General features: G+C 51.6%; 3 protein-coding genes across 7 annotated transcripts in view; 2 read left to right on the forward strand and 1 right to left on the reverse strand.

Annotated features, from left to right (window-relative positions):
* The window catches only part of GLB1L (galactosidase beta 1 like), a 7991-nt gene extending 2980 nt beyond the window's left edge, over positions 1–5011 (forward strand). Inside the window, exons 5-16 of the mRNA XM_032755156.2 lie at positions 1312–1439; positions 1536–1710; positions 1797–1855; positions 1949–2070; positions 2180–2220; positions 2421–2539; positions 2852–2926; positions 3047–3136; positions 3268–3381; positions 3674–3805; positions 3902–4117; positions 4282–5011. Of these exons, the coding sequence (XP_032611047.1) occupies positions 1312–1439; positions 1536–1710; positions 1797–1855; positions 1949–2070; positions 2180–2220; positions 2421–2539; positions 2852–2926; positions 3047–3136; positions 3268–3381; positions 3674–3805; positions 3902–4117; positions 4282–4557 (1547 nt within the window). The 3' untranslated portion in view covers positions 4558–5011. The remainder of the gene's footprint in view (positions 1–1311; positions 1440–1535; positions 1711–1796; positions 1856–1948; positions 2071–2179; positions 2221–2420; positions 2540–2851; positions 2927–3046; positions 3137–3267; positions 3382–3673; positions 3806–3901; positions 4118–4281) is intronic.
* Positions 4960–11829, reverse strand: ANKZF1 (ankyrin repeat and zinc finger peptidyl tRNA hydrolase 1). Its single transcript, XM_032754434.2, has 15 exons — positions 11811–11829; positions 11668–11721; positions 11163–11340; positions 9545–9657; positions 9223–9325; positions 8902–9095; positions 8409–8521; positions 8167–8314; positions 7663–7891; positions 7321–7473; positions 6294–6780; positions 6023–6134; positions 5733–5900; positions 5518–5603; positions 4960–5291 (listed from the first exon to the last, which is right to left on the reverse strand). Exons 1-15 carry the CDS (start codon positions 11811–11813, stop codon positions 5168–5170), a joined length of 2265 nt encoding a protein of 754 aa, XP_032610325.2. The 5' UTR covers positions 11814–11829; the 3' UTR covers positions 4960–5167.
* A 111-nt stretch (positions 11830–11940) lies between these two features.
* Positions 11941–22249, forward strand: ATG9A (autophagy related 9A). Of its 5 annotated transcripts, XM_032754439.2 has the most exons (17): positions 11941–12057; positions 12418–12582; positions 13083–13134; positions 13517–13648; positions 13757–13800; positions 14635–14699; positions 16067–16228; positions 16427–16568; positions 16785–17533; positions 17617–17770; positions 17875–18054; positions 18735–18983; positions 19177–19355; positions 19460–19577; positions 20330–20552; positions 20739–20884; positions 21179–22249. In XM_032754439.2, exons 4-17 carry the CDS (start codon positions 13546–13548, stop codon positions 21182–21184), a joined length of 2520 nt encoding a protein of 839 aa, XP_032610330.1. In that variant the 5' UTR covers positions 11941–12057; positions 12418–12582; positions 13083–13134; positions 13517–13545; the 3' UTR covers positions 21185–22249. The 5 variants fall into 5 exon arrangements, with proteins under 5 accessions (XP_032610330.1, XP_032610333.1, XP_032610329.1 ...); XM_032754438.2 differs by lacking the exon at positions 11941–12057 and having other exon boundaries at positions 12231–12582; XM_032754440.2 differs by lacking the exon at positions 11941–12057 and having other exon boundaries at positions 12231–12582; positions 13086–13134.
* The last annotated feature ends 106 nt before the right edge of the window (positions 22250–22355 follow it).

Here is a 22355-nt window from a genome sequence, read left to right on the forward strand (position 1 = left end):
CACGCACACACACACACACACACACACATATATATAACATTTTTATTTTTATTTTTGAGACAGAGTCTCGCTCTGTCGCCCAGGTTGGAGTGCAGTGGCGCAATCTCGGCTCACTGCAAGCTCCGCCTCCCAGATTTAAGCAATTGTCTTGTCTCAGCCTCCTGAGTGGCTGGGGCTACAGGTGCGTGCCACCATGCCCAGCCAACTTTTGTATTTTTAGTAGAGACAGGGTTTTGCCATTTTGGCCAGGCTGGTCTCAAACTCCTGACATCATGTGATCCACCCATCTCAGTCTCCCAAAATACTGGGATTCCAGGCGTGAGCCACCATGCCAGGCCATGTCTTTTTTCTTTTTTTTTAAGAGACAGGGTTTCACCATGTTGCCCCGCTGGTCTCAAACTCCTGGGCTCAAGTGATCCGCCTGCCACAGAGTCCCAGAGTGCTGGGATTGCAGGCGTGAGCCACCACACTCAGCCAGGAATACAATATTTTGAATTATCGTGTGCATGAAACAATGTGTACATTGAACCATCAGAAGTTAAAGGGTCAGATGTGGAATTTTCCACTTGTATCATGTTGATGCTCAAAAATTTCAATTTTTGGGGCATTTTAAATTTCAGATTAAGGGTGCTCAACCTGTATAATAATGTTTCAATTGCTTATTTAAATCACCTGCATTGTCAGTTACATCAGGGTACAGGTCAGATATTCTACATTTCTGTGAATTCCCATGCTACTTCGTAGCAATCTCAGGTATAAGTTGATTACATAATAATAGCTCTAGGCTGTGTATTTAACATGTTTCTTACATTTATATTTTATGTAGATACCATTAAATTCACATAAGCATCTTACTTTTTTTGTTTTGTTTTGTTTTGTTTTTGAGATGGAGTCTCACTCTGTCACCCAGGCTGGAGTGCAGTGGTGCAATCTCCACTCACTGCAGCCTCCACCTCCTGGGTTCAAGTGATTCTCCGGCCTCAGCCTTCCGAGTAGCCAGGATTACAGGTGCCCCCCACCACACCCGGCTAATTTTTTTTGTATTTTTAGCCGAGATGGGGTTTCACTATGTTGGTCAGGCTGGTCTTGAACTCCTGATGTCGTGATCCGCCCACCTTGGCCTCCCAAAGTGCTGGGATTACAGGTGTGAGCAACCACGCCCGGCCTACATTTGTTTTTAAGAAACACTACTTTAGGTTTTCCTATGTTCAAATTTCATTGACATGCAAATATACAAGGTGCTTAGGGTTGGGAATTTCTTGACAAGAGTCATTGCTTCCCATATTTAGTGGTGAGCAAGTGTGATGGTAGCCCCTAACGCAGAAGCTCTGCTCCTTCGTTTAGACTTCCTTGCCGCAGTGGACTCCTGGTTCAAGGTCTTGCTGCCCAAGATATATCCATGGCTTTACCACAATGGGGGCAACATCATTAGCATTCAGGTACAAGGGGGAAGTGACTGGAGCAGGGGAAGAAGGTACAAGGGGTCCTTGACCTCCATCCCATAGCTGGGTTCCACTTTCCCTCCCTTCTGGCAGGTGGAGAATGAATACGGTAGCTACAGAGCCTGTGACTTCAGCTACATGAAGCACTTGGCTGGGCTCTTCCGTGCACTACTAGGAGAAAAGATCTTGCTCTTCACCACAGATGGGCCTGAAGGACTCAAGTGTGGCTCCCTCCAGGGACTCTATACCACTGTGGATTTTGGCCCAGGTCTCAAGCAAGGGCTGGGAGTGGAGTCTGGGGAAGGGACACCTCTTCCACGATATTTATCTTTTTCTTTTGCCTCCTTTCTGCAGCTGACAACATGACCAAAATCTTTACCCTGCTTCGGAAGTATGAACCCCATGGGCCATTGGTGAGGGGCCAGAGAGGAGTCAGGGAATCAGGCATAGGAATGGGTCCAGCTCAGTTCCATCTGACTCACAGCTCCTTTCATTTCACACTCTAGGTAAACTCTGAGTACTACACAGGCTGGCTGGATTACTGGGGCCAGAATCACTCCACACGGTCTGTGTCAGCTGTAACCAAAGGACTAGAGAACATGCTCAAGTTGGGAGCCAGTGTGAACATGTAAGTAAAGACACTGAGGGCAATATGAATCTGTAGCTGGGGGCTGGGGATGAAAGTTAAGATTCAGTGAGTCAGCTTTTACCTGTTCCCCCACCCTCTCTCACTTCAGGTACATGTTCCATGGAGGTACCAACTTTGGATATTGGAATGGTGAGTCCAGATGGTCCCTGGGATAGAAGCAGGGAGGTAACAAGGAATTAGAATCTAAGGGCCAGGTGGATTAGGATGTCTAGAAGCTGAATATGGCCACCTCTGCCCCCTCTGATGGCAAAATTCTCTGCATGAAGCATGCTTAGTAGTGCCTGTCATCTGAAATACATGTTGAATTAATTAAATTGGCTCAACTTCAGGTGCCGATAAGAAGGGACACTTCCTTCCGATTACTACCAGCTATGACTATGATGCACCTATATCTGAAGCAGGGGACCCCACACCTAAGCTTTTTGCTCTTCGAGATGTCATCAGCAAGGTACCCTACAATTTCATTAAGCTCCAAAGGCTTTTATTAATTTGGAGGAAGGGAGTGCCCACATTGTAAAGGTAACCCATAAATTGGTGGTTATTGTCTGGGCCACAGAGCCTTCTGAGCATCCCACTGAAGCATTTCCCATTCAACCAAATGGGACTATGTGTGAAGACACACAGGTGTGCAAAATTACTGAGCCTCCATGATCCCTGAAGCCCTTCCCTGGGCCCCAGGTTAGGAAGTCTGCCCTAGAGTCTTGGAATAGGTATTGTTTTCTGTGGTTTTCCTATGGATCCTGAGAGAATCTGGGCTCAGTTCCAGGAAGTTCCTTTGGGACCTTTACCTCCCCCCAGCCCCAAGATGATGCTTGGACCTTTGACTCTGCACCTGGTAAGTTCCTCCACATCTTTTCTCTAATACTACACCTTTTTTTTCTAAATAGCCTATTCTTTCTTGTCCTCTATCCAGAAACTTCCCTGATATTCTAATTCTTCTCCCTTATTCTAATAGGTTGGGCATTTCCTGGCTTTCCTAGACTTGTTATGCCCCCGTGGGCCCATTCATTCAATCTTGCCAATGACCTTTGAGGCTGTCAAGCAGGTAAGGCATAAACCCACATCTGGTGGAGATGACAACCTCCCTCAACAGCTACAGCCAAAAGTTCCTTGGCTATAGCCACAGTGTCCTCTTTTATTTCTGTTTGTCTGAAGTACTCATTCTTCCATACCCAGGACCATGGCTTCATGTTGTACCGAACCTATATGACCCATACCATTTCTGAGCCAACACCATTCTGGGTGCCAAATAATGGAGTCCATGACCGTGCCTATGTGATTGTGGATGGGGTGAGAACCTAATTCCAGGCTGTGAGCCCCAAACTCCTCCCTTCCCCAGGAAGCATTAGCCTTAAGTTCCCCACATTTACACTTTCCCACCTGCCTGTTCACATTTGCAGAGGGTTCCAGGGATAAGCTGGGATGAGGAAGAGTTTGATTAAGGATAGAGTTCTAGAATAGATAGGTGATAGATGGCTACATTCTCTCTGCCCTCCAAATAAGTATCCTAATGTGTGGTTTCCTATGCAGTGGCTAAGAGCTAGATGCCGAGCCTTGCTCCTATCCTATCTCCTATCTGCAGGTGTTCCAGGGTGTTTTGGAGCGAAATATGAGAAACAAACTATTTTTGACGGGGAAACTGGGGTCCAAACTGGATATCTTGGTGGAGAACATGGGGAGGCTCAGTTTTGGGTCTAACAGCAGTGACTTCAAGGTGAGCTAGCTTTGCCTAGTTATATCCCAGGGCTTGACTAAGGATAACTTAGCCTCAAAGCTTAGTGAATGATGACTTCATTTTCCTTCCCTGCAGGGCCTGTTGGTGCCACCAGTTCTGGGGCAAACAATCCTTACCCAGTGGATGATGTTCCCTCTGAAAATTGATAACCTTGTAAAGTGGTGGTTTCCCCTCCAGTTGCCAAAATGGCCATATCCTCAAGCTCCTTCTGGCCCCACATTCTACTCCAAAACATTTCCAATTTTAGGCTCAGTTGGGGACACATTTCTATATCTACCTGGATGGACCAAGGTATTGCTAATGGTGGTGGTTTGGGTAGCGGGGAGGTAAAAGAGAAAAATCACAGAAGGAGGGGAGCAGAAAGTATCCTCTGATTAGAAACCCAAAAGGGTATGATTCTACCCCTGGAGGGCTGACCCTTTCTTTTCCCCTCTTTCCTGCTCCCTATTCCCCAGGGCCAAGTCTGGATCAATGGGTTTAACTTGGGCCGGTACTGGACAAAGCGGGGGCCACAACAGACCCTCTACGTGCCAAGATTCCTGCTGTTTCCTAGGGGAGCTCTCAACAAAATCACATTGCTGGAACTAGAAAATGTACCTCTCCAGCCCCAAGTCCAATTTTTGGATAAGCCTATCCTCAATAGCACTAGTACTTTGCACAGGACACGTATCAATTCCCTTTCAGCTGATACACTGAGTGCCTCTGAACCAATGGAGTTAAGTGGGCACTGAAAGGTAGGCCGGGCATGGTGGTTCACGCCTGTAATCCCAGCACTTCGGGAGGCTGAGATGGGTGGATCACCTGAGGTCAGGAGTTCAAGACCAGCCTGGCCAACATGGTGAAACCCCATCTCCACTAAAAATACAAAAATTAGCCGGGCGTGATGGTGGGCACCTCTAATCCCAGCTGCTTGGGAGGCTGAGGCAGGAGAATTGCTTGAGCCCAGGAGGCAGAGGTTGCAGTGAGTGGAGATTATGCCACTGCACTCCAGCCTGGGTGACAGCGAGACTCCATCTCAAAAAAAAAAAAAAGTAACCCTTGGACATGGAGTGGGCAGGATCCCTTGGTGCTGGCCACAGTGACCATAAGGAACTAAAGGCCACAATGCCTCTGAATGTAAGTACAAGTACACATTCCTTGCCAAACTTTATTGTGATTAAAATTGCAGAGACAGTACCACCTCCACATACCTCTGTGGCCCTGTCTTTGCCCTGGTTCCACAGTGTCCTTCACCCCCATCTTCCAAATAATCTCTGGTTTCATGGGGAAGAAAAAACCTAGGGCTGCTGTGAATGTGCCCTCTCAGGTTCCTGAGTTGGCCCCAGGTAGAGCTATAAGAGATCAGGAAGAGGGCTTCCCTGCCTGACGGCGATGATCCTGGAGGCAACGTGTGGAGCAGAAAGAGAAGTCGAGGTAGTGAAAGGGAGTGAGGCCTTGGAGGGATGCCCCACAACTCCAGCAGCGTCTGAACAAGAGGAAGAAAAATGGCTGGACAGGTACCCCAGAAACTTTCCAATCCACGCTCTCCCCATCCCTCCTCCTGCCATTTCTGTTTTCACTGCGGCATCTGCCAGAATATCTCAAATCCCCTCAACCACTCTTCTGAATACTCTGCAGGCACTCATTTCACTTGCCCCCAATGGTCCCTGCAACATTACAGTCCACCCACTCCCTCATCTCCCGCCCCATACCGAGTATTGACGATTGCAGAGTCAGGGATTGGAGGGGTAGGGGCTCCCAACTGGGCGGCGAGTCGGCGCTCTGCAGCCAGAGCTCTCTGAGGGAGACAAGTTATGTTAAGGACAAGGCCCTAGTGGTGAGGAGGCCACCCAAGAGGTGACAGCTGCACGCTGGGGAAGGGATTAGACCTCTAGGAAGCCTTGCCGTGGAGAACATCCAGCCTCACCTTCTCTCGATCACTGAGGGCGGCAAATCGCCGCTGCTCTTCTCGTTCACGCTCCTCCTGCTCCTGCTGCCTCTGCTGCTGTTCCTCCCGTTGCCGCCGGGCTGCCTTCTGCTCCCTTTTCCGTGTAGCCTGCCGTGCCTCCATTTCTGGTGTCAATGGTCCTGGCACCTGGAGGATTTCAAATATAAGACCCTATAAGCTATCCTTGGTAAAACTGCAAGAAGTAGAAAGGATCTAGCCAGGATCTGTGATGCCTTCCCACTCTGCTTGTCCTTCCTATTCCAGCTGACCTGAGCCTTGTTGTAATCATAGGCATCTGGATTCTTCTCCATGAACCTTCGGAACTCATTACGTGTTGATTTGTCAGCTGCAACAGTATAAGGTGGCCGGGCCCGAGAGTCCCTAGGTGCAAAAACTCCAAAAATGGGTTTAACTTGCCTCCTGCCTTTCCCAACATCACCCAACCAGACCAAGGGAATATTGTCAAGTAGCTAATGCCAACTTTAACCTCTAAATTATCCTCTCTATTCCCAAAATGACTTGATGAGGACCTTTACTCACTGCACAGTGGGGTTGGCACCTGCTTCCAGCAGCAGACGAACCACTGAGCCTCTTCCAGCTGCAGCTGCTGCATGCAGGAGAGTAAAGCCACCGGAGCCCAAGGGGGCACTGAGCAGAGACAGAACTCTAGGGTCTGCAGGGCTGGGAGCTAGCTGGAGCTTCAGCACTCCAACATCTCCGGCTCGGCAAGCAGCAAGCAGTGCATTCCAGAGCTCTGGCTGACCAGGGGCTTTGGCCTCATCCAGCAAAGGGCCCAAGGGGGCAGCAGCTGCCTGGGATGACTGTGTGGAAGGCTCCTCTTCTTGAGGTTGCTGGAGAAGAGTCCGATGTGCCCTAGCCTCCTGGTCTCGGCTTTTCTCCTTCTTATTCCTTTTTCTCCTCCTCCGCTTGGGCAATACTTCAGACTCACGAAGATCCAGAGTCCCCATGGTCAACTCCACTAGCTCCAACTCTACCTGAAAGCCATCTTCTCCCTCCGACCCTGAACCTAGGGAAAAACCTGACATGTGAAATCCATCTAGGGAGTACTCAGAGGGTAGAAGCAGATGCATAAGAATGAAAGCCTGAAATGAAATTATTTTTATTTTGTCACCCAGATAAAGTAGCACATCAAGAGCTGAGTCCATTATATCACATGCAGAAATGAGGCTCTCAGCCCAGACAAGAACAAGTCCCTGGACTCTCCCTGTGAGCAGCCTTAGGATGCTGCACAATAGAGGAAAGCATGGAAGCAGCCCTCAGCCTCAAATCACAGCATCCAATCAAAGATAAACTATGTGAGATCCATGCAACACATCCACGCATCTGCTCCACGCAAAGATTTTCTTAGCTCTGGGGAAACATCCATAACAAAAGAGATAATAGATTTGGAAAGGTCACTAAACATGTCTCAGTAATTGCTAAGATACAGACACTGTGTGGGTGTGTGTTTAAATAAGGAAATGGGTCAGTTATGAGAGTAGGGAATTTGCCAGTGCATTTTTAGGACAGAAACTCAGATCTGACAGTTGCCAGATAGTAATCAAACCCTGTTTGGGAGATTCCTCATTCTGCCAAAGTGCTTCCTTTTCATCACTGCAGATCTTTCTTACTTCTTCCTCAGTAGGTTTCTTTCTCTCCTCTCTTACTGTTTTCCAGTGTGTCTGAGGTGAGTGCAGTCTGACTGCTTCCCGAGGGTCTTCTGCCATAAAAGAAAAGATCTTTCTCAACTTTAGCTGAGGAGAAGCTAGCGCAGGTTTCTCTCAATGCAGATGTAGCTGGGCTGCAGTCCAAGGCTTAGAAAATCCTCTGGATATACCAATGAGAATGGAGGCTTAGGTTGGAGAGAACAGGAAGGTCTAGGGAATTGGGATCTGGAGCAAAGGCTCACCATAGACATGCAAAGTGGTCAGCTTATGGAGCACACGCTGTAGCTCTTGGAAGGTGGGTCTGCGGGTGGCAAGGGGGATATCCCAAAGTCGGGGATCCCCCCTTTGCAGGGGTGCCCCCTTGCCTCCAAAGAACAAAGACCGGCCAGAACGGGGAGCACGCAACAGTATTGTACCAGCCTCCTCCAGTGCCTTAGCCCAGGTTGGCCCTGCCAGCAGGTCACGAACATCCTAGAGAAGAGAGTAACTCAGTCCTGCATACCTTCACTTGCTATTTATAAATCTCCAACTAAAAGGCCCACAGAAGTGCAAGGGGTGGAAAGTAGAGGATAACACGGAGAAAGAATAGAAGACTAAGGCTCCTGGGGAATCCCTAATCTACCTTTGTCTACCTATAATGAAAATTGGAAGGATATGAGTCAAAAACCTCCCACTTAACAGTGAGTTGAACAGAGATGCAAAAAAAGTATGGATCAGTACCACCAGATCTAAAAGGCTTAACTCACCTTATATAGTGTGGCTTCATTGTAGCGCCTCAGGTTGGCTCCAGCAGAGCGTGATGGCCCACCTTGGGCATCCCGAAGCCCCTGGGCTGTGCCCCGCTTGGCCCGCACCGTATAGCGGTGAAAAGTTTTGTGTGTCACCACTCCTCTTCTGTAGACAGCACAGACTCAGTACTGGAGACCAGCTGGTGCTCCCTGGCTAACAGGATCCACTCCATCCTTACCCCCATGCAGCACCCTCTCACCCTTGAAATATAGCACCAGCAAAGTGCCCAGCTGCAGCCATGAGCACCACGCAGTCTCTGGGACCTCTACTTTGCAGGTTCTGTAGCAGCAGTTCTGCCTCTTCTGGGGGATCCTTGATGACAGAGAAACATCAGAAACATATCTGTTGTATTCACTGACAGCAAGAAACTAAGGGCCAATTTTCACAAACATTATTTAATATTACCACCCTAAGGCTTGTTTCCATTTGACAAACAAGGAAATTTGAGGCTTGGTGAGGCAGTCAAGATGAAGTGGTTGAATCACAATTCAAACCTAAATTGGTTTGTTTCCAAACTTAATTCCATTACACTTAACCCTTCCACAATTCAGGCCAGTTTCAATTCAAGACTATGTTGTCAAGTCACCCAACAGGAAGGAAGAGAAGCAGGGAGAAATGCACTAGGCTAAGGGAAATCTAGGCTGGGTGTACAAAAGGCTGGGGTTAGCCATACCACCTGTATTGTCACTTGCCTGATGAGGGCCTAGGACACAGCGGTAGGCATAAAGAAACTGGCCCTGAGCATTCTGGAAAAGAACTCGATGAGGGTAAAAGCCTTGGGGTCGGCTAAACTTCTCAAATGTAGCCCTCTCCTGATCCAGTGTCTGCAAGTCCTCCTCACTGGCTGAGTCTGAGTCTTCTGATCCCGAGATGCTGGAAAGATCTCCTGAAGACACACAACATGAGATACACAAGTTTGGTACCCCATCTTTGTTCTTTCCTCAAACTCTAAACTAGTGCTTTCTTATACCTCCATGTCCTACTCCTACATAGGTCCCCCTACCACTCATCACCTGTGGAGCTCTGCTTTTCAAAGTCCAGGGCAGACAGGAGAGGCTTGTCCTTGAGACGTTGCTTTAGGTTAAACCGATGCCAGTCAAGCTTATAATGTTCCCTCTAGTACAAAGACAAAGAGTGAGATAAAGGTGGAAATATGCCCCAGCCTGGCCTTGTACTGGCCAAGACCAGTTATAGAATTCTAGGAAGTACAACCAGGTAACACCAACTGCCTCAGTCAAAGCATGGACCTTTATTAAGACAAATCAAATATCTACCTCTCCCCACCCACCATTACACTTTTGCTTCTAACATCTAGCTCTGCACCTGACCTATTACCTGTTCTTGGTGGTTCTGGAAGGTCTGGTCACAGGTTGAACAAAATAACTTCTCTGAAATATCCATAGGACCCTGGAGTAGCTTTCTTTCTGGGCTTTCTCTCTCCCCTGAGCCTAAACAAGGGAAGAGGAATTGGACATAGAAAGCGAGCCCAAATCCACAGTGACAAGAATTATATTCAGAGTGTGATATACAAAGCAGAGGAGGATACAAAAGAGATGGCATGATACTGCCTTCAAGGAATTTACACTCTAATAGTCATGAAATAAACAGTACAGCAATCACTTAATGCAATAAACATGCTTCTGAAAAGATGTACGTAAAATGAATGTAAATAAAATAAAATTGGCTAGGTGCAGTGGCTCACGCCTGTAATCCCAGCATTTTGGGAGGCTGGGGCGGATGGATCACGAAGTCAGGAGATCAAGACCATCCTGGCTAACACGGTGAAACCCCGTTTCTACTAAAAATACAAAAAATTAGCCGGGCATGGTGGCGGGCGCCTGTAGTCCCAGCTACTTGGGAGGCCGAGGCAGGAGAATGGCGTGAACCCGGGAGGCAGAGCTTGCAGTGAGCTGAGATCACACCACTGCACTCCAGCCTGGGCAACAGAGCGAGACTCTGTCTCAAAAAATATATATAAAAATAAATAAATGAATGTAAATAAAAACTGGCCCTGGGCATTCTGGAAAAGAACTCGATGAGGATAAAAGCCTTGGGGTCGGTTAAACTTCTCAAATGTAGCCCTCTCCCGAGATCCAGTGTCTGCAAGTCCTCCCCACTGGCTGAGTTTGAGTCTTGTCTAATTTAAATTAGCCAAACAGATTGTTTAGGCGAATCCTAAAGAAAATAATTTCTATTCAGTTTAAAATTATTGTTCACTGTACAAAAACTACTTCCCAAATGCTTTTTAAAGTTTACATTTCCAATTAGTGTACAGTTTGTCTAAGGAGAGGTGCAAGAAAAGATGTAGCCAAACTAAAGTTACACAAAACAGGCCCGACACACGGTGGCTCATGCCTGTAATCTCAGCACTTTGGGAGGCTGACCCAGGCGGATCACTTGAGGCCAGGAGTTTGAGACCAGCCTGGCCAACATGGTGAAACCCTGTCTCTACTAAAAATACAATAATTAGCCGGGCCTGTAGTCCCAGCTACTCGGGAGGCTGAGGCAGGAGAATCACTTGAGCCCGCGAGGCGGATATTGCAGTGGGTGGAGATCGTGCCACTGCACTCCAGCCTGGGCGCCAGAGCGAGACTCTCAAAAAATAAACCTATACAAAAACAAATAATAAATTGTTTCATATTCAGCAAAAAGGAATAATTTGAGTGGCGCCTGGTTAAATGTGGAATATATCTGAGAATTTTATCTCTACAAAGTTTAAAGTGTTTTTGAAGGGAATGGTGTTAACGTGAGGAGATACATGCAATGGTAAAAAGACTTGTTTGAAAACAAGGGCTGTGCTGAACATTACCCAGAGATTAAGTGAATTTAATCAAGCAGAAAGATAAATCAATTGGCCTCCTAAGCTCGGGAATACCAATAAGAATGTGTTCCCTGAACGGGCAATACGCTCTAAGGAGCCCTGTCACGTTTCACACGAAACCTTCCAGGATACCTGAATAAGAAGTACGCGGAGCCCGGGCCAGAGCCTCTCCAGGCGCGTGGCTCACCAGGCTCAGGCCCTGAAGGACCGGAGCATCCGCGCTGAGGTCAAACAGGGAGATCGACGCAGGAGCCGGGGCTGCATCTGGAGCCGGCGACATGGCTGGGCAGAAATTATTTAGCAGCAGCTCCTGGAGTAGAAAGCGTGTAAGAAACAGAGCTCCTGCAAACGAAATCCTACTGCTGCGTCTCCTGCCTGCCTGACTTGGTTTCTCCTTTACCGCAAGACTTCTCGTCTCTCATCCTGCTACCAGCTGTGAGATGAATACCTTGACCCCAGTCCACTTTCTCAAACCCCCAGTCTCGGCCCACAAAAGAATGAAATGGGCATCCAGCTCCCAAATCGAGTCCAACAGAGTTAAAAATCACTGAGGTTGCCTAGCCGAACTTTCTTCGTTACCCATGCGACCAGCAATGACTGGCCCGCGTAAACTCGCCCACGCCCTTAGAAGACGCACCAAACGTCCCGGGAGCTGAGCAGCACGCGAGTCCTCAGGTCGATAGCCGGATTTCTGCAACACAACAATCCCCGTCACTACGGAGCAGCGAAGAGGACAACCGGCGGCGTCCGCACCTGAGCCCCGCCCCACGTAGAGCACACCATTGGGCCGCTGACTGTCCAAGACCCGCCTCGAGCCTTTAGTCCCGTCCCTGAAGCCGAGAATTGGCCGTTGTGTCTCCACCCCCCGTGCTTATTGGCCAGCCTGGCTGCGGGTGACAGTGAGTGGCAGACACCGGGCCTAGCGATCCGGGTCGGGCCGAGCCGAGCCGGGCCGAGCCGGGCCGAGCCGGGCCGAGCCGAGCCGGCGGAGCCTGTGGAATCACCCGCGTCGCTCGCTGTTCCTGAGGTGAGACGTGAGACCAGTTATTGGAATCCCAGGCCCCGTGTCTGGCCTTGCGCAGGGGTGCCTGCGGAGCCCTAAGTGAGCTCGCGGCGGGTAACGGAGGAAGGGGCGCCGCCGGCGGGGCGGGGGCGCGCAGCCGGAATGTTTTGATTGCGGGCGCGCGCAGACGGGGGCGCGCGCGGGCGCCGGGGCCGCGCGCGAGGTTGTCCGCTGTTGGGAGCTGCCAGCCCTTGGCCTGGGGCCGGGCGACCCTGGGGCGAGGTGGACTCCGGTCCACAGTCGCCGCGGCTGGGTGTGGGGAGGCAAGCCAGCCCACCCGGGCTATCAGCTGTAAGGCTGACTCGATCCCCGCAACATCCGCAGGAACCCCTGAGCCCAGGCCCAGCCGGCCGGGGCTCCACGGGCCCTGGTCCACACTGACCCTGTGAGTGGTGACTTCCCTGAGGGTCAGGGCTCTCACTAGCCCAGGGAATCCCACCGGGGCCAGGCTGGGCCAAGATCCACGGCCCCCAGGGGCTGCACGGACAGGTGAGTACCACCTCGACCATGTCTAGCTTACAGGACCTAGGGAACCCACAAATTCAGCTAGGATCGGGGTCTACACTGACCCAGTCAAGGTTTCCCATCCAGAAGGTTTGCTCACCGGCTGGATCTTTGGTGCTAGGGAAGTAAGAGAAGGGGTTGACCAGAAAGGTCCTCTTCAGGAAAGACTCTTGGGGTTTTGTGAACCCTGAGAAGTATGTAATTTCTGAGGCTAAGGTGGGGCAGGGCCCCTGGCCTCAGGCCTGTACCCACTCATTCTCCAGGGGGTCCCTAAGTTACTTCTTGAGACCCTGGAGTTGGAAGAGTGGCCCTGTTTAGCACAGCCAGAGGAAGTGCTCCTAGTCTTGGGCTGGAAGGGTGCTTCTTCCCCACTGCAGCCTTCCTGCCCCATGCTTGGCCTCCTCTTGCGGGGTGTGGATGGGTGGGAGGGTTGGGTTCCTTTTTATCCCCACTCCCCACTCTCTGGGGCCTGACATCTTCTCCAGCAGCTGCAGAGCATCGAAGGCTGGAGAGGAGCACATACTGTCCATGGAGCTGGTAGGGCCATGTGCTTTTCTCAAACATTTGTTTGCAAAGTGCTTCCAAACTGCTAGTCTCTTGGGAGACCAGGGTTCCCAGGATGGGCGGGGGAGGGACTCTTCTGTCCGTTAAATAGAAGATGAAACAGCCCCCAACAAAGGGACAGATTCTGGCTTTGGGCCAGGAAGGCAGCACTAGACACCCAGACTGGCCAGAGTTAAGGCTCCCCCAGCCCTGAGCTTACTGCCTTCCTTGTGTTACTACTCCTCTGCCTCTGAGCCAAGGAGGCTGGTAGTGGAGACAAAGCCCAAGGGTACTTTCTCCTTTTGGCACTAGGCAGGGCAGCCCAAGGGCAGCAGCTGGAACTGAATCAGGGTCTCTTCTTCCTCCTTATTGGCAGGTGGTCAAGGTGGACAGGGGGCGGTGGTGATGGCGCAGTTTGACACTGAATACCAGCGCCTAGAGGCCTCCTATAGTGATTCACCCCCAGGGGAGGAGGACCTGTTGGTGCACGTCGCCGAGGGGAGCAAGTGTGAGTTCTTGGACATGACAGCCATAGGGAGAGTTGATGGAAGAACACGGAGAGAGCAAGGGGCTTGTGTTCTCCCAGGGCTCTGACATCTCTGTTCCTATCCCACAGCACCTTGGCACCATATTGAAAACCTTGACCTCTTCTTCTCTCGAATATCCTTTGTGTTTCTGAGTCGGAGCTCTGGGACCTTTAATGTCTCTCTAAGCCGGGTCTCTGGTGGGAGGTGGGGGTAGTTTTGACTCTAATACCTGGAAGGGGGAATGGAGCTCATCCTGAGGCTGAAAGAGGCTGGTGAAATCATCGTTAAGTAATGATAGCCCACATTTACCAAGATCTGTGTGCCTGTGTCCACTTTGTGGTGTTAATTTGTAGGAGCCTTTTTAAGGGTGAGCCTCTTTTTTTTTTTTGAGATGGAGTCTGTCTCTGTTGCTGCTAGAGTCCAGGGACGGATCTCAGCACACTGCAACCTCCACCTCCCGGGTTCAAGAGATTCTCCTGCCTCAGTCTCCCACGTAGCTGGGATTACAGGCACCTGCCACGATGCCCGGCTATTTTTTGTATTTTTCATAGAGACAGAGTTTCACCATGTGGCAAGGCTGGTCTCGAACTCCTGACCTCAAGTGATCCACCCACCTCGCCCTCCCAAAGTGTTAGGGTTACAGGCGTGAGCCACCACACCCAGCCGAGCCTCCTTTTTGATGGGATGTAAATAATCGTAATAAGTAACATCTTTTGACTCATTCTGTGTCAGCTCTGTGTTAAATACTTCACATGCATTATCTCAGACCTAATACTCCTATGAGACAAGTGTTATTTATTCCTAATATACCACCATGGACGGACAAAAGTTTAGAGAGGTAAAGTAACTTGGTAAAGTCACACAGCTAGAAAGTCACAGAGCCAGGACTTGAGCTTGAGTGTGTTGACACCAAAGTCTGTGCTCTTACCTGCTTTGTTTACTGACCACTTTTTCTTAACAATTATACGTTTATAATCTGCACCAGAAGAATGGCTTCACATGTATGCTCATTGGGGAGATCTTTGAGCTCATGTAAGTATAAGAAGGGACAGATGATGTAGTGAAAGAATACATCTTAGTCTTTCCTCTCCTTGCACTCACTCTTGGCCCAACCTGCCAGTACAACTCAGTCCTAGGCTAAAACTCTGTAAACCTTTGTAGTTCAGGGACTGGGTGTGGCACCAAAACTTACAGCTTCACCTTTCTTTTTTTTTTGAGACGGAGTGAGTCTCACTCTGTCCCCCAGGCAGGAGTGCTGTGGTGCAGTCTTGGCTCGGTGCAACCTCTGCCTCCCAGGTTCAAGTGATTCTCCTGCCTCAGCCTCCTTAGTAGCTGGGACTACAGGCATGCGCCACCATGCCCGGCTAATTTTTTTTGTATTTTTAGTAGAGATGGGATTTCGCCAAGTTGGCCAGGCTGGTCTCGAACACCTGACCTCAAGTTATCTGCCTGCCTCAACCTCCCAAAGTGCTGGGATTATAGGCATGAGCCATCATGCCTAGCCAAGCTTTCTTACAAGACAAGCTTTCCAAGCCTTATCTCTTCCATGAAGAGAACCCAGGCCTTGGTTGGGCACGGCAGCTCACACGTGTAATCCCAGCACTTTAGGAGGCTCTAAAAATACAAAAATTAGCTGGGTGTGGTGGCACACGCCTGTAATCCCAGCACTTTGAAAGGCCCTAAAAATACAAAAATTAGCCGGGTGTGGTGGCACACGCCTGTAAGCTACTTGGGAGGCTGAGGCACAAGAATTGCTTCAACCTGGGAGGTGGAGGTTGCAGTGAGCCGAGATTGTGCCACTGCACTCCAGCCTGGCTGACAGAGTGAGACTCTCTCAAAAAAAAAAAAAGAGAATGCAGAGGCCTTGACCTTGATCATCTCAACGCTCCAATGGAACGTACATTGTTCAGTCAGGAGGTCTCAGAGATGCCAGCCACAGAGAAGAGCCTCTGTTCTGCCTTGGCTGTCCATGGCCTGCTCCTAGGCAGAGAGCCTCCTGGGAGAGAGAAGCCATATAGCATTGCCAAAGGGGAAGGGGTTAGGAAGCCCTCCCTCAATCAGAAAACTCCCCCAAGGGCTTTTAACTACAACCTCAAAAGGAAATCAGAGACTGGAGATCAGAGACCCACAGGATGAAACCTTCGAGAGTCCAGTAGTGGTGGCTGAGGTTACCATGAGGTGAGGAAAGGAGGCTGCAGCCGTGGCAGCTGAGGCTAAGAGCAAACAGTGGGCCTGAGACAGTCCTGTGGGGCTGAGGAGCAGAGAGGGCCCACTGGGAGTTCTCCAGGCCCTTCCATTTCCCAGTCTTGTTCTGCCACCTCCAGACTCTTCTCTTCCCACTGGGTTTCACTGGGGCCTCTCTGGCTCTCAGACTGCACCCCTTCTTCCCAACTCCCCAGGCAGTTTCTCTTTGTGGTTGCCTTCACTACCTTCCTGGTCAGCTGCGTGGACTATGACATCCTATTTGCCAACAAGATGGTGAACCACAGTCTTCACCCTACCGAACCTGTCAAGGTCACTCTGCCAGACGCCTTTTTGCCTGCTCAAGTCTGTAGTGCCAGGTAAGGACTGCAAGTCAAGAGGACACCATAGTCTTGAGTTCTGCTAGCAGGTGGGTAATAGAGTGGAGTCTGAGGCAGCAACTCATACTCCAGAACTGACTCAGGCTCAGTCTAGCAAAAATACTTCAGGATAGCAGCGCCTCTGCCAAGACTCCTTCCTCAAGGGCCACCTCTCCTCCCCTACTTTTTCCCCACCAGGATTCAGGAAAATGGCTCCCTTATCACCATCCTGGTCATTGCTGGTGTCTTCTGGATCCACCGGCTTATCAAGTTCATCTATAACATCTGCTGCTACTGGGAGATCCACTCCTTCTACCTGCATGCTCTACGCATCCCTATGGTAAGACTGGGAAGTTGGGCAGTTAGCCCATAGTCTAAGACGTATTGGGAGGTGTAGGTGTGTTCCTGGGCATCAGTTATCCTTATCTGTCATTGACAAGTCAGGAAGTGTCTCTTAAGCTCACAACCCCTGAACCTCACTTCTAATATAGGGCAAAGGGGTCGAGGCAACAACCCCACCTTCCATACCTTGTCTCTTCCCCACCCCACCCCGCAGTCTGCCCTTCCGTATTGCACGTGGCAGGAAGTGCAGGCCCGGATCGTGCAGACACAGAAGGAGCATCAGATCTGCATCCATAAACGTGAGCTGACAGAACTGGACATCTACCACCGCATCCTCCGTTTCCAGAACTACATGGTGGCACTGGTTAACAAATCCCTCCTGCCTCTGCGCTTCCGCCTGCCTGGGCTCGGGGAAGCCGTCTTCTTCACCCGTGGCCTCAAGTACAACTTTGAGCTGATCCTCTTCTGGGGACCTGGCTCTCTGTTTCTCAATGAATGGAGCCTCAAGGCCGAGTACAAACGTGGGGGGCAACGGCTAGAGCTGGCCCAGCGCCTCAGCAACCGCATCCTGTGGATTGGCATCGCTAACTTCCTGCTGTGCCCCCTCATCCTCATATGGCAAATCCTGTATGCCTTCTTCAGCTATGCTGAGGTGCTGAAGCGGGAGCCGGGGGCCCTGGGAGCACGCTGCTGGTCACTCTATGGCCGCTGCTACCTCCGCCACTTCAACGAGCTGGAGCACGAGCTGCAGTCCCGCCTCAACCGTGGCTACAAGCCCGCCTCCAAGTACATGAATTGCTTCTTGTCACCTCTTTTGACACTGCTGGCCAAGAATGGAGCCTTCTTCGCTGGCTCCATCCTGGCTGTGCTTATTGCCCTCACCATTTATGATGAAGATGTGTTGGCTGTGGAACATGTGCTGACCACCGTCACACTCCTGGGGGTCACCGTGACAGTGTGCAGGTGGGCCAGGGCCGCAGGCGGGAGCAAGCTGGCTAGCATTCCTGGGAAAGGCATACATCTCACCATGATCCTGATCCCACTAGGTCCTTTATCCCGGACCAGCACATGGTGTTCTGCCCTGAGCAGCTGCTCCGCGTGATCCTCGCTCACATCCACTACATGCCTGACCACTGGCAGGGTAATGCCCACCGCTCGCAGACCCGGGACGAGTTTGCCCAGCTCTTCCAGTACAAGGCAGTGAGTGGAGTTGGAGTTAGGGCCTGCTAGAGACTGGCTGGTAGCTCGGTGGTGAGGGCTGGGCTCCCTCCTGCTGGCCTATGACCTTGGTCCCGCCCTTTTAGGTGTTCATTTTGGAAGAGTTGCTGAGCCCCATTGTCACACCCCTCATCCTCATCTTCTGCCTGCGCCCACGGGCCCTGGAGATTATAGACTTCTTCCGAAACTTCACCGTGGAGGTCGTTGGTGTGGGAGATACCTGCTCCTTTGCTCAGATGGATGTTCGCCAGCATGGTCATCCCCAGGTACTGGGAGACGAGGGAGCCAGGTGGCCTGGGATGATGCTGGAACATACAGTGTCTTTGGGAAAACCGCAAAAAGACACCTCTCCTGAGTCACACAAAGGCAGTCCTATGCCAGGGGCACACTGCTTGGGAGCCTGGGCTGGATTTCAGCCCTAATTTGCACCCTTGGCCAAGCTCCCTTAAGAAAGGCACAACACGGGCGGGCGCAGTGCCTCACGCCTATAATCCCAGCACTTTGGGAGGCCAAGGCGGGTGGATCACGAGGTCAGGAGATTGAGACCATCCTGGCTAACATGGTGAAACCCCGCCTCTACTAAAAATACAAAAAATTAGCCAGGCATGGTAGCGGGCGCCTGTAGTCCCAGCTACTCGGGAGGCTGAGGCAGGAGAATGGCGTGAACCTGGGAGGCGGAGCTTGCAGTGAGCCGAGATTGCGCCACTGCACTCCAGCCTGGGCAACAGAGCGAGACTGCGTCTCAAAAAAAAAAAAAAAAAAAAAGGCACAACACAAGTAACTGGCTCAGCATGCGGCCCCTCCTGGGTCTAGGGGGGCACCAGGGCCCTGGGAAAGATTGACAGTGCACTGTCAATCCAAGGGTAAGGCCTCTCCGCTAACAGGAAAGGTGCAGGAAGGCTCCTGGAAAAGAACGGTCCTGCTTACTCTGCTCTTCCTTGTGCAGTGGCTATCTGCTGGGCAGACAGAGGCCTCAGTGTACCAGCAAGCTGAGGATGGAAAGACAGAGTTGTCACTCATGCACTTTGCCATCACCAACCCTGGCTGGCAGCCACCACGTGAGAGCACAGCCTTCCTAGGCTTCCTCAAGGAGCAGGTTCAGCGGGATGGAGCAGCTGCTAGCCTCGCCCAAGGGGGTCTGCTCCCTGAAAATGCCCTCTTTACGTCTATCCAGTCCTTACAATCTGAGTCTGAGGTGTGTTCCTGGGGACTGGGAGATGATGGACAGAGTGGACTTCAGGAGCTGGGAGTTGAGGACCGGGCATGGGGTGGAAGGCTTCCTTCTGTCTCTTCAGTATGTGCCACTGGGGCCTGAGATACAGAATACTAGGGGACCCCAGAGACCTTTCTCCTGCCTCAAGAATTCTACCTACCCGTTTCGTTCATAGCCCCTGAGCCTTATTGCAAATGTGGTAGCTGGCTCATCCTGCCGGGGCCCTCCACTGCCCAGAGACCTGCAGGGCTCCAGGCACAGGGCTGAAGTGGCCTCTGCCCTGCGCTCCTTCTCCCCGCTGCAACCCGGGCAGGTGCCCACAGGCCGGGCTCACAGCACCATGACAGGCTCTGGGTGAGTAAATGGGGGCCAAGATGGGAGGGCACGGCAGCCCTCAGCAGCTTATGTGGGTCTCAGAAAAGTTCACAGGTGCTGTTTGTCTCTGCTGGGAGAGACAGGGTGGATGCCAGGACAGCCAGCTCTGGGAGCAGCGTGTGGGAAGGACAGCTGCAGAGCCTGGTGCTGTCAGAATACGCGTCCACAGAGATGAGCCTGCATGCCCTCTATATGCACCAGGTGAGTGCGCAGCTAAAAAACAGAGTAGAGGGTTTAGATGCGGAGAAGCAAGACCAGGGTTCCAAACCCTTCTCTGCCATTTACCTGCTCTGCCACCTCCACTCCCATATCTACCTTCTTAATTTCCTTTTTAGCTAAGCGTGCTCTCATCCAGGGCCTTCACACACTCGCAGTTTCCCCTGCCTAGAATCCACTTCCCTGGGATGTCCAGATGGCCTCCTCCTTCTCCTTCTCGGGTTTCTGCAGCTGCCGCCGTTTCCCTGAGACTTTCTCTGATCACTCTCAGTAAAAGGCTCCCTTGCCCACCCTCCTGAATCTTCCTGTCTTAGTTTTCTCCATAGCATTTAGCACCATGTGACATACCATGTTTTTTCCTTATTTATTTGCTTACTCCATATCCCCTCTACCAGTATATAAGCCTCACAAGGGCTGGCATTTCTGTCTGTTTTGTTCGCTGCTATCTCCCCACACCTAAAAGAGTGCCTGGCACTTAGACCATCAGTCAGTTTGTTCTTGAATCAAATGAATAGGTAAAATGAGGGCCATAACAACACAGGCTTCTTCGGGGGATCTGCTGTGAATGTAACCTGTAAAGATCAGAGGTGTATTACACACTATTAACATAATAGGTGCTCTGAGGCAAGGATTCTCAGGGAAGGGGTAAAGCGGGAACTGACTGATACCAGGTTGGAGGGCAGCTGTTTCAGATGGACATCCTTCTGCCCCCACTAACGAGCCCCCCATTTCTCCAGCTCCACAAGCAGCAGGCCCAGGCTGAACCTGAGCGTCATGTATGGCACCGCCGGGAGAGTGATGAGAGTGGAGAAAGTGCCCCTGATGAAGGGGGAGAGGGCGCCCGGGCACCCCAGTCTATCCCTCGCTCTGCCAGCTATCCCTGTGCAGCACCCCGGCCTGGAGCTCCCGAGACCACCGCCCTGCACGGGGGCTTCCAGAGGCGCTACGGTGGCATCACAGGTATCTAGTGGGGGTATGGAAGGAAACAGAGGCTGCAGGAAAGGGTGGTTTTTCCAGGGCCTCTCAAGGGGAGGAAAGAGGTCTGAGGGAACAGACCCAAAGACTTACCCCCAAGCAGCCCCCCAGCCCTGTTCCTCATTCTTGTGTTCCTTCTATGAGTATGCTTACTCTTACTTGTCTCTCCAGATCCTGGCACAGTGCCCCGGGCTCCCTCTCATTTCTCTCGGCTGCCTCTCGGAGGGTGGGCGGAAGACGGGCAGTCGGCATCAAGGCACCCTGAGCCCGTGCCCGAAGAGGGTTCGGAGGATGAGCTACCCCCTCAGGTGCACAAGGTAAGGGCCCCGGAGCCCAGGAAAAACTGCCAGAAATCGTAACTTCCAGGGTGAGGTAACAGCTTTTCAGGGGAAAGAAGGTATGCCCCACCCACACACAGAGCTACTGCACCCTCCCCTCCAAAATACACTAACCCTTCTTTTCTCAACTGCTCTGCAGGGCTTGGTTTTTCCTTCCGTTACCTCCCCAGGAATCAACCTTTCCTGTCCCTTTACCTTTAGGTTTCTATGGGGCTAGCAGGTATCAACCAGTAGCTGAAGACTATCTCCATTACCAACCCTTTCTCTCCACAGGTATAGACAAGGCTGAGCAGGGTTCCTATGGCCCAGGATGGACGCCACCGCTGCCCTGCCATCCCGTCTGCCTGCCATGGGACGGCTCCTCTGAGTGTTGCCTGGCCCCACGTGTGTGGTGTTTGTGTGTCTGTGCCTGGCCAAGGGAGGTGCCAACACTGGGCTTGCCACAGCCCCAGGAGAGGAATTTGGGGCCTAGGAACCGAGGGCACACAGGACTCTAGCCTCATCCCCGGGACCCCCTTGGCTCAGAGTGTGGTGCTAGAAACCGGTCCCCAGCCCAGCCCCAGTACTGCCACCTTTACACTTACCCCTGCAAGTCCCCAGAGGGCTGCCCACGATAGAAGCTGCCAAGCAGGGAGAACCTGTGCCAACTGTGGAGGGGGGAGGTTGGGCCTGGACCCTCAACTCCTGCAACCTTCCCTAGCCCCCTCAATAGATGAGCAGGTCAGGCTGTGGCCCTTACCTCACCCGCAGTTCTCGCCCAGTGCTGCAGCCGGCTCACCTCTCTCCGCTTCCTGCACATCACTGGCCTGTGTGTGCTGCTTGCTCCTGTTCTGTTCGCTTGCTCCCATTCCGTTCGGCTTTTGCTTTGCGTTAGGGTGAAGACCCTAGCTTCCAGCTCCCCTCAACGCTATATTTTGACACTAAGAAAGAAGGTTTCTAAATTATAGGAGCAGGATGGAAATACTTTGCTGCCCTTTCCACCTTTTAGGATGGGCCCCCAGGAGACTGAGGTCTTCCTGGGCCCTCACTGCTGCTTATCATACCCTCCATCATCTGCACATGGGACAGACCGGGCTAGAGGGTGACCTCGGCTGTGTATGTCCCAGCAAAAGAGCTCTGGCCCGCATCTCGCTGTCCCCTGGAGGGGGATGAAGGGCGATGCCTCGCCCGAGGCTTTGGGCTGCTGCACTGCATGCTGGGACTGCTCCTACTCTCTGTCCCACCCCTCACCCAGCTGTGGTCGGCTTTGGGAGAGTGGTGAATTGCGCTGCCCGAACTCGGAGCGGAGCAGGGTAGGGACGTGTACAGCTTGATAACCCTTAATAAAAAGGGAGTTTGACCAGACTTCTTGTCTTGCGCGGCTAGAATCCTGGGAACAAGAGAAATGGGATGGGGACTCGGTCGGGGTCTAGAAGAAAGTATGTTTAGGCTGTCGCTCAGATACGCTGAG

Source organism: Hylobates moloch, unplaced genomic scaffold (genome assembly GCF_009828535.3).
Source record: "Hylobates moloch isolate HMO894 unplaced genomic scaffold, HMol_V3 SCAFFOLD_1, whole genome shotgun sequence".
NCBI classification, from domain to species: Eukaryota; Metazoa; Chordata; class Mammalia; order Primates; family Hylobatidae; genus Hylobates; species Hylobates moloch.

What these genes read in the sequence shown, in the direction of transcription:
- ANKZF1 (XM_032754434.2), bottom strand. An exon ending in GACCACTTTGCATGTCTATG is followed by an intron (nt 7,474 to 7,662) that starts GTGAGCCTTTGC and finishes CTTTTATGGCAG; the next exon opens with AAGACCCTCGGGAAGCAGTC. An exon ending in TGAGGAATCTCCCAAACAGG is followed by an intron (nt 6,781 to 7,320) that starts GTTTGATTACTA and finishes GTTTTTCCCTAG; the next exon opens with GTTCAGGGTCGGAGGGAGAA.
- ATG9A (XM_032754439.2), top strand. Translation starts at nt 13,546, where the DNA reads ATGGCGCAGTTTGACACTGAATACCAGCGCCTAGAGGCCTCCTATAGT. An exon ending in ATGCTCTACGCATCCCTATG is followed by an intron (nt 16,569 to 16,784) that starts GTAAGACTGGGA and finishes CCCACCCCGCAG; the next exon opens with TCTGCCCTTCCGTATTGCAC. An exon ending in GTCACCGTGACAGTGTGCAG is followed by an intron (nt 17,534 to 17,616) that starts GTGGGCCAGGGC and finishes TGATCCCACTAG; the next exon opens with GTCCTTTATCCCGGACCAGC.